General features: G+C 43.9%; 1 protein-coding gene across 6 annotated transcripts in view; it reads left to right on the top strand.

The window, feature by feature from the left end:
• The first annotated feature begins 893 nt into the window (after window positions 1-893).
• tp63 (tumor protein p63) overlaps window positions 894-17,203 on the top strand; it is a 116,627-nt gene continuing 100,317 nt past the window's right edge. For all 6 annotated transcript variants that reach the window (XM_045697484.1, XM_045697486.1, XM_045697485.1 and 3 more), the window contains exon 1: window positions 894-1,131. In XM_045697484.1, coding sequence (XP_045553440.1) covers window positions 1,076-1,131 — 56 coding nt within the window. In that variant the 5' untranslated portion in view covers window positions 894-1,075. The remainder of the gene's footprint in view (window positions 1,132-17,203) is intronic.

The following is a 17,203-nucleotide window of genomic DNA, read 5'->3' on the forward strand; positions in this document are numbered from 1 at the left end:
AGACTACAGGCTAGATAGACTACAGACTAGATAGACTACAGACTAGATAGACTACAGGCTAGATAGACTACAGGCTAGATAGACTACAGGCTAGATAGACTACAGGCTAGATAGACTACAGAATAGATAGACTACAGATTAGATAGACTACAGACTAGATAGACTACAGACTAGATAGACTACAGAATAGATAGACTACAGGCTAGATAGACTACAGAATAGATAGACTACAGACTAGATAGACTACAGGCTAGATAGACTACAGACTAGATAGACTACAGACTAGATAGACTACAGGCTAGATAGACTACAGGCTAGATAGACTACAGACTAGATAGACTACAGACTAGATAGACTACAGGCTAGATAGACTACAGGCTAGATAGACTACAGGCTAGATAGACTACAGACTAGATAGACTACAGACTATACCATGGGCACCAGGGGGTTTGTTTATGGCATCTCTACACTAGCCAGACTGATACCAGGGGGTTTGTTTATGGCATCTCTACGCTAGCCAGACTGATACCAGGCACAGTTGGGCTTGCGGTGGGCAGTATAGTGAGCAGTGTGATGCAACAGACATGTCTGTCGGCTAAACCTCCAGGGAATCTGGGTGGAAATGTCAGAGCAAGGCGCGGGAGCATCTGGCACAGGCATGAGCTTCAGCTTTTCAGGATAGTGGTGAGATAGTGGCTAGAGTTAGACCTAGGGAAATGGGTGAGGAAGGAGGGGTGTTGCTTGGTATCTATATCCTAGCAACTGAGGGAGAGTGATACCCCTTGTCCAACTGCTACCGGGGATTGGTCAGTGCTCTGGCGCAAACTCCGCCTCTTCGCTGGTGAGCCGAAGGGGAAAAAATACCCCCCCCCCAAAAAAAATCTAAACATCCTCTAGACTGTCTTCACTGCTGTGCACTTGACCCTTTCAGCACTTTAACCCAGTCCTGTATTTATTTAGTCTACTATTTATCTGATTTTATTTACCTAGTCCATGTATGATCGCTAATACATGTGTTTATGTGATCTACTGACAGCTTTGAAGAGTTGACCACGAGAAGATAGAGAAATTCAGAATGAATTGTCCTTATTCCACAGCTGTGCAGTACTGCCCCGAGCTCCCCTTTCATCGGTAAGTAGCTAGCTAATAACTGGTGTGCTGTGAGTGGTGTGTTATAATAACATTTAGCCATGTTACTGGTCAACAGCAACAACAAAAAACCCAGACCACTTGAACTTTACACGAATCGGACATACTTATTCTCCAAGGACCCCTTGTGATAGACTTGCGTCCTGTCCAGGGAATCTGCTTCTTTTTATCAAGCTGCAGAAAAAGGAGATCCTGCTGCATTATGGTTTGTTCTGGCTCGGACAAAGCTATTTTATTCACCGTGGTAATCCTTGACCATCAGCCATTTTAAAGATGAAGGAAGGGAACATTAAGTTCTGTTCAGTGTTTTATTTAACATTAGGAAGATAACATCTCAAAAACATTCAAAGAATGTATAGATATATATATATATATATTTTTTTTTGTTTTCTTTCAGAAAATGTTTTAAATTAAATATCCTTTGAATGTTCTCGTAACGTTCACTAAAATGATGTGCACAACATCTGTAACAACCACCACAGAACGTTCCCCAAACGTTCTCATTAGGTTCCCACAGAATATAATAACACATTATTTAATTTTTTTTAGAATATATTGCCGTGACAAAACGTGAAACAACAGAAACGGTTCTGAGAAAACATTACGGGAACGTTCTGCTAACGTTGATGGACATGTTGTTAAAACCATCCATTATAACATCAACAAGCAGGAAGTAGTCCGACAACGCTCTCATAAAGTTATAGCGTTGACGGTATGACATGATTGTTCCAATTTACGTTCCCTAAACATTCTTCAGCGATCATCTCTGGATTAAATTAAATTGGTTCTGATAAAACATTAGGAGAACGTTGCGCTAACATTAATGGGGATATCACCCGAGACATCTACACAGGTATAGGATATTAATTTGACCAGTTTCTCACAGCAGGAAAATAATCCTGCAGCAACAGGAAATGTGAGTTACTATGTGGATTAAAATGAATGGACATTTATGTATGGGTTGATAAATATTTGATAGAAAATGGAAATTACAAACATCTTTAAAACCTTGAATACAGTACAAGTGTTCATTTCATGCAGTGCAGGAACTTTTCTTCTGCAACAGGGTGGTCAATGAACAACCAACGGTGTGTATTGATAACAACAAAGAGCCCAGCAAACCTGAAACATTCCCAGAACGTTAGCTAACATTCCCATTAAGTTCTAGTTGGGGCTTGAACTAATATCAGTATGATAACGTCCCACAAACATTCAAAGAATGTTTTTAATCACCAAATCTTATTTTCTAAGAATATATATATTTTTTAAATGAATTATCCTTGGAATGTTCTCCTAACATTCACTAAAATGTTGTTTACAACATCTGTAAAAAAAATTTTAAAAAAATTAAGATTCTCATTAGGTTGCCAGGGAGTGTATGGTTGCCGGGGAGTGTATGGTTGCCGGGGAGTGTATGGATGCCGGGGAGTGTATTAACACAATGTTCCAGTAATGTTCTTAGAACATTAGGGTATTGTCCAAACATAGTTATAGCTTCTTCTTTTTATTTTTTAAAGAAAGATAATCAAGTAGATTTGCGGTCTGCAAGCGCTGTAGGCAACTGACACTGCCGAGCCACCAGGATCCTACAGTTTCTAGTGGATTTCTCTTTGTACTGAAATCCTTAATTCAATTATAGTCCCTAACTATGGTTATATGTTTTAGTACGTTATGCACATCTATGTCTATGTCTATGCAATCTGCCAGCCAATCATATTAACATGATTTCTGAAATCAAGTCCGTAGGGAAAATAAAAGTCAAAACATCACAACTTATCAGGATATAAAGAAGACTGGTAGAGTAAGACATAGAGGATAGTTATTTTTCTAGATGTAGTTGTCCTCTCTTTACAAAGACAGAGGACCCAACCTGAAAGTCAGAGGAAAAGGTATAAACAGATTTATATTTGTGTTAGTAACGTTCTTGTGGCACAGTGGATCAATTCCATGGGATATCACTCCAAAGCTCCCTCACTTGTGACTTTCAACAAAATATGGTAAAACTATGTTTGTAAAATAATATGTCTAATAAATTGTCATATAATTCCAAATAATTGCTTCCACATGGATTGTTGTATAACTCATTTCCTCATCAGTAAGATAACTCAGGGGGAAGAACCTCTGTGGACTGTTTTAAACTTACTTTGAACATAGGAATAACATTCGAAGGACAGTGAGGGAATGTTTTGTGCACCCTAATACAAACATTATCTGAATGTCAGAACAACTGGAGAGTTTTAGTGTTTTGGGAACTTATCTCTTGTCATATCCCCACAACGTCCTCACAATCTAAATAAATGTTTTAAGAACTTTTAAAGAACATACAAAAATGTGTTCTGGGAATTTTCTTGTAACAACAAGGTTTTTTCACACTAAAATAAATATTGAAAATCAGCTGCAGAACTGGAGAGGTTTAGTGTTATGGGAACGTATCTTTGTGATGTCCCAATAATATTCCCACCAGACTGTTCCCACAGCCTCATTCTGACATTCTGACATTCTGACAACCTGACATTCTGACATTCTGAGAACCTGACATTCTGACATTCTGAGAACCTGACATTCTGACATTCTGACATTCTGAGAACCTGACATTCTGACATTCTGAGAACCTGACATTCTGACATTCTGAGAACCTGACATTCTGAGAACCTGACATTCTGAGAACCTGACATTCTGACATTCTGAGAACCTGACATTCTGAGAACCTGACATTCTGACAACCTGACATTTTGACATTCTGAGAACCTGACATTCTGACATTCTGAGAATCTGACATTCTGACATTCTGAGAACCTTAACAGAACAGACTAAATGTGTTCTGGGAACATTCTTGAAATGTCAGACGAATGTTTTATACAAAAATGTTATAATCATCAGCACAACTGGACAGTTTTTTGTGTTATGAGAACATTTGCCGCAACCTAACAAATGTTCCCGGGAATTTTCACAGAAGTCATTTTGGTTTCAGAGATGGTTGGTCGACCAGGGAGAGAAGGTCTGTAAAGGTGATTTCATGGGTCTCATCCTCTCTCTAGCTGGGTCAGTCAGAGATGGTTGGTCGACCAGGAAGAGAAGGTCTATAGGTGTACTTATCCACTGTAGAGAACTGTCTGACATGTATTAATGGAAAGAGGGGAACAAAAGCACACTGGTTTGATTTCATGGGCGAAACCCTCTGTGGGTTGTCGGACCAGCCCAGAGATAGTGGGTCGGTCTGTTGCTGGGTCAGAGACGGTTGGATGTTGGGACCAGCCCAGAGATAGTGGGTCTATTGCTGGCTCAAGCCAAGGGGAGGAGGTCTGACCAGACCAGGGATAGGGAGTCTGTTGCCGGGTCAAAACAGGGGTAGTGTGTCTATAGCTGGGTCAGAGACGGTTGTCCGACTAAGGTGTCTGGAGGTGCAAACAGACGTTAAAACAGTTGTGTCTAGATGTCCAGCTGCCAGCCTGGTCTGCCCTGATATTTATAGGTGTGGCGTACTTATGGCAACAATGCCTCCACAGTACAGGACAGGAGCGCCAGGCAGAGTCTAAGGTGACAGCAGAGCAGTTTAGCAGTCACATGAAACCTTGTGCTCCTTCACCCTACTGTACATTTAAATGGCTGTTGAGATGTAGGTGATTTAGAGGAAATACGAGCTCTTGATTGATCTGTATTGATACAGTGGTATGTATGTCTGACCATAGTGGGATATTGATACAGTGGTATGTATGTTTGACCATAGTGGGATATTGATACAGTGGTATGTATGTTTGACCATAGTGGGATATCGATACAGTGGTATGTATGTCTGACCATAGTGGGATATCGATACAGTGGTATGTATGTTTGACCATAGTGGGATATTGTACCTATTACTGGGGTTAAGTTCCACACATAGAAACAATAAAGTACATCTGATGGTTTAGAAGAGATAGGCTTTTTGTATTTGTGTTTATATTGTTTAGAGTACTGCTTAACTTATCCACTCATCAACTCCAACTGTCACTTTGTCAGTGGTGGGAAAAAGTACCCAATTGTCATAATTGAGTAAAAGTAAAGATACCTTAATAGAAAATGACTGAAGTAAAAGTGAAAGTCAACCAGTAAAATACTACTTGAGTAAAAGTCTAAAAGTATTTGGTTTTAAATAAACTCTGCAACAAAATAAAGAAACGTCCTCTCACTGTCAACTGCGTTTATTTTCAGCAAACTTAACATGTGTAAATATTTGTATGAACATAACAAGATTCAACAACTGAGACATAAACTGAACAAGTTCCACAGACATGTGACTAACAGAAATGGAATAATGTGTCCCTGAACAAAGGAGGGGTCAAAATCAAAAGTAACAGTCAGTATCTGTTGTGGCCACCAGCTGCATTAAGTACTGTAGTGCATCTCCTCCTCATAGATTGCACCAGATTTGCCCGTTCTTGCTGTGAGATGTTACCCCACTCTTCCACCAAGGCACCTGCAAGTTCCCGGACACTTCTGGGGGGAATGGCCCTAGCCCTCACCCTCCGATCCAACAGGTCCCAGACGTGCTCATTGGGATTGAGATCCGGGCTCTTCGCTGGCCATGGCAGAACACTGACATTCCTGTCTTGCAGGAAATCACGCACAGAACGAGCAGTATGGCTGGTGGCATTGTCATGCTGGAGGGTCATGTCAGGATGAGCCTGCAGGAAGTGTACCACATGAGGGAGGAGGATGTCTTCCCTATAACGCACAGCGGTGAGATTGCCTGCAATGACAACAAGCTCAGTCCGATGACGCTGTGACACACCGCCCCAGACCATAACGGACCCTCGACCTCCAAATCGATCCCACTCCAGAGTACAGGCCTCAGTTTAACGCTCATTCCTTCGATGATAAACGCGAATCCCACCATCACCCCTGGTGAGACAAAATCGAATTTTTTGCCAGTCCTGTCTGGTCCAGCGATGGTGGGTTTGTGCTCATAGGCTACATTGTTGCCGGTGATGTCTGGTGAGGACCTGCCTTACAACAGGCCTACAAGCCCTTCAGTCCAGCCTCTCAGCCTATTGCGGACAGTCTGAGCACTGATGGAGGGATTGTGCATTCCTGGTGTAACTAGGGCAGTTGTTGTTGCCATCCTGTACCTGTCCCGCAGGTGTGATGTTCGGATGTACCGATCCTGTGCAGGTGTTGTTACACGTGGTCTGCCACTGAGAGGACGATCAGCTGTCCGTCCTGTCTCCCTGTAGCGCTGTCTTAGGCGTCTCACAGTACGGACATTGCAATTTATTGCCCTGGCCACATCTGCAGTCCTCATGCCTCCTTGCAGCATGCCTAAGGCATGTTCACACAGATGAGCAGAGACCCTGGGCATCTTTCTTTTGGTGTTTTTCAGAGTCAGTAGAAAGGCCTCTTGAGTGTCCTAAGTTTTCATAACTGTGACCTTAATTGCCTACCGTCTGTAAACTGTTAGTGTCTTAACGACCGTTCCACAGGTGCATGTTCATTAATTGTTTATGGGTAATTGAACAAGCATGGGAAACAGTGTTTAAACCCTTTACAATGAAGATCTGTGAAGTTATTAGGATTTTTACGAATTTGAAAAACAGGGTCCTGAAAAAGGGACATTTCTTTTTTTGCTGAGTTTATATTTAGCTATCAGAAGTAAACGTAATTGCTAAAATATACTTAAGTATCAAAAGTAAAAATCATTTAAAATTACTTATATTGAGCAAACCAGACAGCACCATTTTCTTGTTTTTAAAATGTACGTATAGAAAGGGGTATACAGACATTACAGACTCCAACACTCAGACATTATTTACAGAAGATGCATTTGTGTTTAGTGAGTCCTCCAGGCCAGAGGCAGTAGGGATGACCAGGGATGTTCTCTGTTTAGTGAGTCCTCCAGATCAGAGGCAGTAGGGATGACAAGGGATGTTCTCTGTTTAGTGAGTCCTCCAGATCAGAGGCAGTAGGCATGACCAGGGATGTTCTCTGTTTTAGTGAGTCCTCCAGATCAGAGGCAGTAGGGATGACCAGGGATGTTCTCTGTTTAGTGAGTCCTCCAGATCAGAGGCAGTAGGGATGATCAGGGATGTTCTCTGTTTAGTGAGTCCTCCAGATCAGAGGCGGTAGGGATGACCAGGGATGTTCTCTGTTTAGTGAGTCCTCCAGATCAGAGGCAGTAGGGATGACCCGGGATGTTCTCTGTTTAGTGAGTCCTCCGGATCAGAGGTAGTAGGGATGACCAGGGATGTTCTCTGTTTAGTGAGTCCTCCAGATCAGAGGCAGTAGGGATGACCAGGGATGTTCTCTGTTTAGTGAGTCCACCAGATCAGAGGCAGTAGGGATGACATGACCAGGGATGTTCTTTGTTTAGTGAGTCCTCCAGATCAGAGGCAGTAGGGATGACCAGGGATGTTCTCTGTTTAGTGAGTCCTCCAGATCAGAGGCAGTAGGGATGACCCGGGATTTTCTCTGTTTAGTGAGTCCTCCGGATCAGAGGTAGTAGGGATGACCAGGGATGTTCTCTGTTTAGTGAGTCCTCCAGATCAGAGGCAGTAGGGATGACCAGGGATGTTCTCTGTTTAGTGAGTCCACCAGATCAGAGGCAGTAGGGATGACATGACCAGTGATGATCTTTGTTTAGTGAGTCCTCCAGATCAGAGGCAGTAGGGATAACCAGGGATGTTCTCTGTTTAGTGAGTCCTCCAGATCAGAGGCAGTAGGGATGACCAGGGATGTTCTCTGTTTAGTGAGTCCTCCAGATCAGAGGCAGTAGGGATGACCAGGGATGTTCTCTGTTTAGTGAGTCCTCCAGATCAGAGGCAGTAGGGATGACCAGGGATGTTCTCTCTTTAGTGAGTCCTCCAGATCACAGGCAGTAGGGATGACCAGGGATGTTCTCTGTTTAGTGAGTCCACCAGATCAGAGGCAGTAGGGATGACCAGGGATGTTCTCTGTTTAGTGAGTCCTCCAGATCAGAGGCAGTAGGGATGACCAGGGATGTTCTCTGTTTAGTGAGTCCTCCAGATCAGAGGCAGTAGGGATGACCAGGGATGTTCTCTCTTTAGTGAGTCCTCCAGATCAGAGGCAGTAGGGATGACCAGGGATGTTCTCTGTTTAGTGAGTCCACCAGATCAGAGGCAGTAGGGATGACCAGGGATGTTCTCTGTTTAGTGAGTCCTCCAGATCAGAGGCGGTAGGGATGACCAGGGATGAACTCTGTTTAGTGAGTCCACCAGATCAGAGGCAGTAGGGATGACCAGGGATGTTCTCTGTTTAGTGAGTCCTCCAGATCAGAGGCGGTAGGGATGACCAGGGATGTTCTCTGTTTAGTGAGTCCTCCAGATCAGAGGCAGTAGGGATGACCACATGTTCTCTGTTTAGTGAGTCCTCCAGATCAGAGCCGGTAGGGATGACCACATGTTCTCTGTTTAGTGAGTCCACCAGATCAGAGGCAGTAGGGATGACCAGGGATGTTCTCTGTTTAGTGAGTCCTCCTTATCAGAGGCAGTAGGGATGACCAGGGATGTTCTCTGTTTAGTGAGTCCTCCAGATCAGAGGCAGTAGGGATGACCAGGGATGTTCTCTGTTTAGTGAGTCCTCCTTATCAGAGGCAGTAGGGATGACCAGGGATGTTCTCTGTTTAGTGAGTCCTCCAGATCAGAGGCAGTAGGGATGACCAGGGATGTTCTCTGTTTAGTGAGTCCACCAGATCAGAGGCGGTAGGGATGACCACATGTTCTCTGTTTAGTGAGTCCTCCAGATCAGAGGCAGTAGGGATGACCAGGGATGTTCTCTGTTTAGTGAGTCCTCCAGATCAGAGGCAGTAGGGATGACCAGGGATGTTCTCTGTTTAGTGAGTCCTCCAGATCAGAGGTAGTAGGGACGACCAGGGATGTTCTCTGTTTAGTGAGTCCTCCAGATCAGAGGCAGTAGGGATGACCACATGTTCTCTTCGTAAGTGCGTGAATTTGCCAATGTTCCTGTCCTGCTAAGCATTCAAAATTTAAAAAAGTACTTTGGGTGTCAGGGGAAAATATATGGAGTAAAAAGTACATTATTTTCTTTAGGAATGTAGTGAAGTAAAAGTAAAAGTAGTCAAAAATATAAATAGTATAGTAAAGTACAGATACCCCCAAAAACTACCTAAGTAGTACTTTAAAGTATTTTTACTTAAGTACTTTACACCACTGCACTTTATCAGTCACTGTGACGTGAAAAGAAGAATATGAAGAGACAAGATGTAATTTTATTGAACCTTTATTGAACAAGTCAGTTAAGAACAAATTGTTATTTTCAATGACGGCCTACCAGGGAACAGTGGGGTTAACTGCCTTGTTCAGGGGGCAGAATGACAGATTTTTACCTTGTCAGCTCAGGGGGATTCAATCTTGCAACCATCCGGTTAATGGCCCAACGCTCTAACCACTAGGCTACCTGCCACTCCGAAGATAATCAAATCTTAAAAAGTAATCTTCATATATATCATCTTCAAATTTCAGATATATATAGAATGAAGTGTCATCCCTCTCTCTCTCTCTCTCCCCCCCCTCGCTCTCTTTATCTATCTATACACTGCCTTCAGAAAGTATTCAGACCCCTTGACTTTTTTCCACATTTTGTTACGTTACCGCCTTATTCTAAAATGTATTAAATTATTTTTCTTCTCATCAATCTACACACACAATACCCCATAATGATAGAAATATGTCTAAATTGTCTCTAACATAGATGAAAAAAGTCAAAGGAGGGTGACGCTGTGGTGAAATCCTCTCCTCCTACTAGAACGTTGCTCCCCAATATAGAAGTCTCTTCTGAGTGTTCATAACAAAACGAAATCTAAACAAACAACACGTTTTACATTTACTTACTTATACTTTACTTAAGATATGGGATATTATACGAGTAAATACTGGGTGTTTTTTTTTTTTTTACTTGGCTGAAGTGGTACCTTGGGGTGTGGGGTGTAATGGGAACAGTCTGATAAGCTGTTGGTTAAAACTGACAGCTTTGACCTTTGACCCTAAGCCTGGTTTACAAACACAGCCGGGAACCTCGTGTGTACTGAAAGCATTACTATAGCTGTATGAAGGACTTTGGTTGGAGAAAACAGTCTGAAACTCATGCTAATTGACCTAAAAAGTACAAGATTTAATTAGCATAGATGTATAACAACCTCAATACATTTGTTTGTGGAAGTTTAAAAATGATATAATATATTTACCCCCCTTTTTCTACTGTATTATTGACTGTATGTTTGTTTTACTCCATGTGTAACTCTGTGTTGTTGTATGTTGTCGAACTGCTTTGCTTTATCTTGGCCAGGTCGCAATTGTAAATGAGAACTTGTTCTCAACTTGCCTACCTGGTTAAATAAAGGTGAAATAAATAAAATAAATAAATAAAATAAAAATGTATCTATTTTATAAGACACGTTAGGAAACATTCTCATCAAGGTAAAACTTTTTGGACTGAGATTCTCATTTTGAATGTCCCTCTCCTTTTTACCATTCAACTACCTGGTTTGAGACACTTTACCTGGTTTGAGAAACTTTACCTGGTTTGAGACCCTTTACCTGGTTTGAGACACTTTACCTGGTTTGAGACACTTTACCTGGTTTGAGACACTTTACCTGGTTTGAGACACTTTACCTGGTTTGAGACACTTTACCTGGTTTGAGACCCTTTACCTGGTTTGAGACACTTTACCTGGTTTGAGACACTTTACCTGGTTTGAGACCCTTTACCTGGTTTGAGACACTTTACCTGGTTTGAGACCCTTTACCTGGTTTGAGACACTTTACCTGGTTTGAGACCCTTTACCTGGTTTGAGACACTTTACCTGGTTTGAGACCCTTTACCTGGTTTGAGACCCTTTACCTGGTTTGAGACCCTTTACCTGGTTTGAGACACTTTACCTGGTTTGAGACCCTTTACCTGGTTTGAGACACTTTACCTGGTTTGAGACACTTTACCTGGTTTGAGACCCTTTACCTGGTTTGAGACCCTTTACCTGGTTTGAGACACTTTACCTGGTTTGAGACCCTTTACCTGGTTTGAGACACTTTACCTGGTTTGAGACACTTTACCTGGTTTGAGACCCTTTACCTGGTTTGAGACACTTTACCTGGTTTGAGACACTTTACCTGGTTTGAGACCCTTTACCTGGTTTGAGACACTTTACCTGGTTTGAGACCCTTGGACACAGTAGAAGCATTCAACAGAGAGCAGGAGACACCTTCGGGCAATCTAGTGTTGAGCAGTCATGTACCTCTTTTAGCCTGGTTGACGAATGAGGGGGAGGTGAGAGGGGGGGTGAGAGGGGGGACGGGCGGGGGGTGGGATGAGAGGGAGGGGGATGAGAGGGAGGGGGATGAGAGAGAGAGGGGGATGAGAGAGAGAGAGAGAGAGAGAGAGGGGGGGGGGTGAGAGGGAGGTGGAATGAGAGGGAGGGGAGATGAGAGGGAGGGGATGAGAGAGGGAGGGGGGATGAGAGAGAGAGAGAGAGAGAGAGAGGGGGTGAAAGGGAGGTGGGATGAGAGGGAGGGGGGATGAGAGGGAGGGGGGATGAGAGAGAGAGGGAGGAGCAGAGAGGCTGAGTGGCTGAGCGTAAGAAAGGCTGAGGTCTTTGAAGGTGTGATTAATGATGACACAGGAAAAGCCCCCGGATTGGCTGGTCTGTTTGTTTTGATTGCATTTTCATCGGTGGATGTGACCGACTTGGCGAGAGACAATAGCTCAGCTCTGTTTAGTGGTGACCTCTGCCCAAGTGCTCAGTCTTCACTCTGGACTGCTGAGGGGCCCAGGGGCTGGAGGGGCCCAGCCTACCTGTCTGTCTGTCTTCAGGTGAGGGGCTGGAGGGGCCCAGCCTGTCTGCCTGTCTGTCTGTAGGGTCATGCTGAACAGCTTTCCCTTCAGGGCAGAAAGACTGACTGACTAAATAACTCTCTGAGTAACCAGAGTGTCTGTATTCTGTTTCCACATTTCCTATTGCTGGCAACACCTACTCACTAAGTCACATTCCAGGTATGTGTAAATGTACTTCTGATTCTGAAAAGACTAAACTCCTCTGTAAACACCCAAACAACAGCCTAGTTCTGACAAAATGTTATTACAAAACTGTCCGTACCTATTAGTCTACACCAGACACAAGTTAAACACACTGCATAGAATCATGGATCCTTGGGAATATTCAACACACTGCATAGAATCATGGATCCTTGGGAATATTCAACACACTGCAATGGAATCATGGATCCTTGGGAATATTCAACACACTGCATAGAATCATGTATCCTTGGGAATATTCAACACACTGCATGGAATCATGGATCCTTGGGAATATTCAACACACTGCAATGGAATCATGGATCCTTGGGAATATTCAACACACAGCAATGGAATCATGGATCCTTGGGAATATTCAACACACTGCATAGAATCATGGATCCTTGGGAATATTCAACACACTGCAATGGAATCATGGATCCTTGGGAATATTCAACACACTGCATGGAATCATGGATCCTTGGGAATATTCAACACACTGCAATGGAATCATGGAATCATGGATCCTTGGGAATATTCAACACACTGCATAGAATCATGGATCCTTGGGAATATTCAACACACTGCATGGAATCATGGATCCTTGGGAATATTCAACACACTGCAATGGAATCATGGATCCTTGGGAATATTCAACACACTGCAATGGAATCATGGATCCTTGGGAATATTCAACACACTGCAATGGAATCATGGATCCTTGGGAATATTCAACACACTGCAATGGAATCATGGATCCTTGGGAATATTCAACACACTGCAATGGAATCATGGATCCTTGGGAATATTCAACACACTGCAATGGAATCATGGATCCTTGGGAATATTCAACACACTGCAATGGAATCATGGATCCTTGGGAATATTCAACACACTGCAATGGAATCATGGATCCTTGGGAATATTCAACACACTGCAATGGAGTCATGGATCCTTGGGAATATTCAACACACTGCAATGGAATCATGGATCCTTGGGAATATTCAACACACTGCATAGAATCATGGATCCTTGGGAATATTCAACACGGCAATAACTTGTAAAACGAAATAAGTTGAACGAGACACGGCAACCAAATCACTGCTAACAAAACATGACATATAATTTAACATTTCATTCAACTCCCTCTGCTGACTCACCCTGTAATAACCCACCCACTTCAGTTCACACCTTCTTTCAGATGACCTCACTAGAGAGACAGTTTAGTTCACACCTTCATTCAGGAAATGACTATCTCCTCCCTGACCAGGCTGCACGCCACCCACCACAATCAACAATCTGGTCGTATCCGAAATGGAACACTATGTCCTATGGGCCCTTGTTAAAAGTAGTGCACGATTGTCAACTGACTTCTCCAGTCTCATAGACTTGTATCATTAACAGTCTCTCCGTCCATGTTCAGTGGGTCCTTCTCTCCGTCCATGTTCAGTGGGCCTTCTCTCCGTCCATGTTCAGTGGGCCTTCTCTCCGTCCATGTTCAGTGGGCCTTCTCTCCGTCCATGTTCAGTGGTCCTTCTCTCCGTCCATGTTCAGTGGGTCTTCTCTCCGTCCATGTTCAGTGGGTCTTCTCTCCGTCCATGTTCAGTGGGCCTTCTCTCCGTCCATGTTCAGTGGGTCCTTCTATCCGTCCATGTTCAGTGGGTCCTTCTCTCCGTCCATGTTCAGTGGGTCCTTCTATCCGTCCATGTTCAGTGGGTCCTTCTCTCCGTCCATGTTCAGTGGGTCTTCTCTCCGTCCATGTTCAGTGGGTCCTTCTCTCCGTCCATGTTCAGTGGGTCCTTCTCTCCGTCCATGTTCAGTGGGTCCTTCTCTCCGTCCATGTTCAGTGGGTCCTTCTCTCCGTCCATGTTCAGTGGGCCTTTTCTCAGGCCAGTGATGTCACATGCACGACTGGCCTCTGGTCTTGGCAGTGCATGTCAAGACTGTGTGACCTGATATAGAGGAACTCAGAACCTGCTGCTAGGAACATGTATTCAAATCAAATTTATTTTTATATAGCCCTTCGTACATCAGCTGATATTCTAAAAGTGCTGTACAGAAACCCAGCCTAAAACCCCAAACAGCAAGCAAAGCATGTGAAAGAAGCACGGTGGCTAGGAAAAACTCCCTAGGAAAAACTCCCTAGAAAAGCCAAAAACCTAGGAAGAAACCTAGACAGGAACCAGGCTATGAGGGGTGGCCAGTCCTCTTCTGGCTGTGCAGGGTGGATATTATAACAGAACATGGTCAAGATGTTAAAATGTTCATAAATGACCAGCATGGTCAAATAATAATAATCATAGTAGTTGTCGAGGGTGCAACAAGCACGTCCGGTGAACAGGTCAGGGTTCCATAGCCGCAGGCAGAACAGTTGAAACTGGAGCAGCAGCACGGCCAGGTGGACTGGGGACAGCAAGGAGTCATCATACCAGGTAGTCCTGAGGCATGGTCCTAGGGCTCAGGTCCTCCGAGAGAAAGACAGAAAGAGAGAAAGAGAGAATTAGAGAGAGCATATTTAAATACACACAGGACACCGGATAAGACAAGAGAAATACTCCAGATGTAACAGACTGACCCTAGCCCCCCGACACATAAACTACTGCAGCATAAATACTGGAGGCTGAGACAAGAGGGATCAAAAAGACACTGTGGCCCCATCCGATGATACCCCCCGGACAGGGCCAAACAGGCAGGATATAACCCCACCCACTTTGCCAAAGCACAGCCCCCACACCACTAGAGGGATGTCTCCAACCACCAACTTACCGTTCTAAGACAAGGCCGAGTATAGCCCACAACGATCTCCGCCATAGCACAACCCAAGGGGGGGCGCCAACCCAGACAGGAAGACCACGTCAGTGACTCAACCCACTCAAGTGACGCACCCCTCCCATGGACGGCAAGGAAGAACACCAGTAGGCCAGTGACTCAGCCCCTGTAAAAGGGTTAGAGGCAGAGAATCCCAGTGGAAAGAGGGGAACCGGCAAGGCAGAGACAGCAAGGGCGGTTCGTTGCTCCAGCCTTTCCGTTCACCTTCACACTCCTGGGCCAGACTATACTTAATCATAGGACCTACTGAAGAGATAAGTCTTCAGTAAAGACTTAAAGGTTGAGACTGAGTCTGCGTCTCTCACATTGGTAGGCAGACCATTCCATAAAAATGGAGCTCTATAGGAGAAAGCCCTACATCCAGCCGTTTGCTTAGAAATTATAGGGACAATTAGGAGGCCTGCGTCTTGTGACCGTAGCGTACGTGTAGGTATGTACGGCAGGACCAAATCGGAAAGATAGGTAGGAGCAAGCCCATGTAATGCTTTGTAGGTTAGCAGTAAACCTTGAAATCAGCCCTTGCCTTAACAGGAAGCCAGTGTAGGGAGGCTAGCACTGGAGTAATATGATCAAATTTTTTGGTTCTAGTCAGGATTCTAGCAGCCGTATTTAGCACTAACTGAAGTTTATTTAGTGCTTTATCTGGGTAGCCGGAAAGTAGAGCATTGCAGTAGTTCAGCCTAGAAGTAACAAAAGCATGGATTAATTTTTCTGCGTCATTTTTGCACAGAAAATTTCTGATTTTTGCAATGTTACGTAGATGGAAAAAAGCTGTCCTTGAAACAGTCTTGATATGTTCTTCAAAAGAGAGATCAGGGTCCAGAGTAACGCCGAGGTCCTTCACAGTTTTATTTGAGACGACTGTACAACCATCCAGATTAATTGTCAGATTCAACAGAAGATCTCTTTGTTTCTTGGGACCTAGAACAAGCATCTCTGTTTTGTCCGAGTTTAAAAGTAGAAAGTTTGCAGCCATCCACTTCTTTATGTCTGAAACACAGGCTTCTAGCCAGGGCAATTTTGGGGCTTCACCATGTTTCATTGAAATGTACAGCTGTGTGTCGTCCGCATAGCAGTGAAATTTAGAATATTATCTGCTATGACTACAAGATCCGATAGGAATTCAGGGAACTCAGTGAGGAACACTGCATATGGCCCAGGAGGCCTGTAAACAGTAGCTATAAAAAGTGATTGAGTAGGCTGCATAGATTTCATGACTAGAAGCTCAAAAGACGAAAACGTCATTGTTTTTTTTTTTGTAAATTGAAATTTGCTATCGTAAATGTTAGCAACACCTCCGCCTTTGCCGGATGCACGGGGGGTATGGTCACTAGTGTAACCAGGGGGTGAGGCCTCATTTAACACAGTAAATTCATCAGGCTTAAGCCATGTTTCAGTCAGGCCAATCACATCAAGATTATTATCAGTGATTAGTTCATTGACTATAACTGCCTTGGAAGTGAGGGATCTAACATTAAGTAACCCAATTTTGAGATGTGAGGTATCACAATCTCTTTCAATAATGGCAGGAATGGAGGAGGTCTTTATACTAGTGAGATTGCTAAAGCGAACACCGCCATTTTTAATTTTGCCCAATCTAGATCGAGGCACAGACACGGTCTCAATGGGGATAGCTGAGCTGACTACACTGACTGTGCTAGTGGCAGACTCCACTAAGCTGGCAGGCTGACTAACAGCCTGCTGCCTGGCCTGCACCCTATTTCATTGTGGAGCTAGAGGAGTTAGAGCCCTGTTTATGTTCGTAGATAAGATGAGAGCACCCCTCCAGCTAGGATGGAGTCCGTCACTCCTCAACAGGCCAGGCTTGGTCCTGTTTGTGGGTGAGTCCCAGAAAGAGGGCCAATTATCTACAAATTCTATCTTTTGGGAGGGGCAGAAAACAGTTTTCAACCAGCGATTGAGTTGTGAGACTCTGCTGTAGAGCTCATCACTCCCCCTAACTGGGAGGGGGCCAGAGACAATTAATCGATGCCGACACATCTTTCTAGCTGATTTACATGCTGAAGCTATGTTGCGCTTGGTGACCTCTGACTGTTTCATCCTAACATCGTTGGTGCCGACGTGGATAACAATATCTCTATACTCTCTACACTCGCCAGTTTTAGCTTTAGCCAGCACCGTCTTTAGATTAGCCTTAACGTCGGTAGCCCTGCCCCCTGGTAAACAGTGTATGATCGCTGGATGA

This window comes from Salmo salar, chromosome ssa16, assembly GCF_905237065.1.
Source record: "Salmo salar chromosome ssa16, Ssal_v3.1, whole genome shotgun sequence".
NCBI lineage: Eukaryota > Metazoa > Chordata > Actinopteri > Salmoniformes > Salmonidae > Salmo > Salmo salar.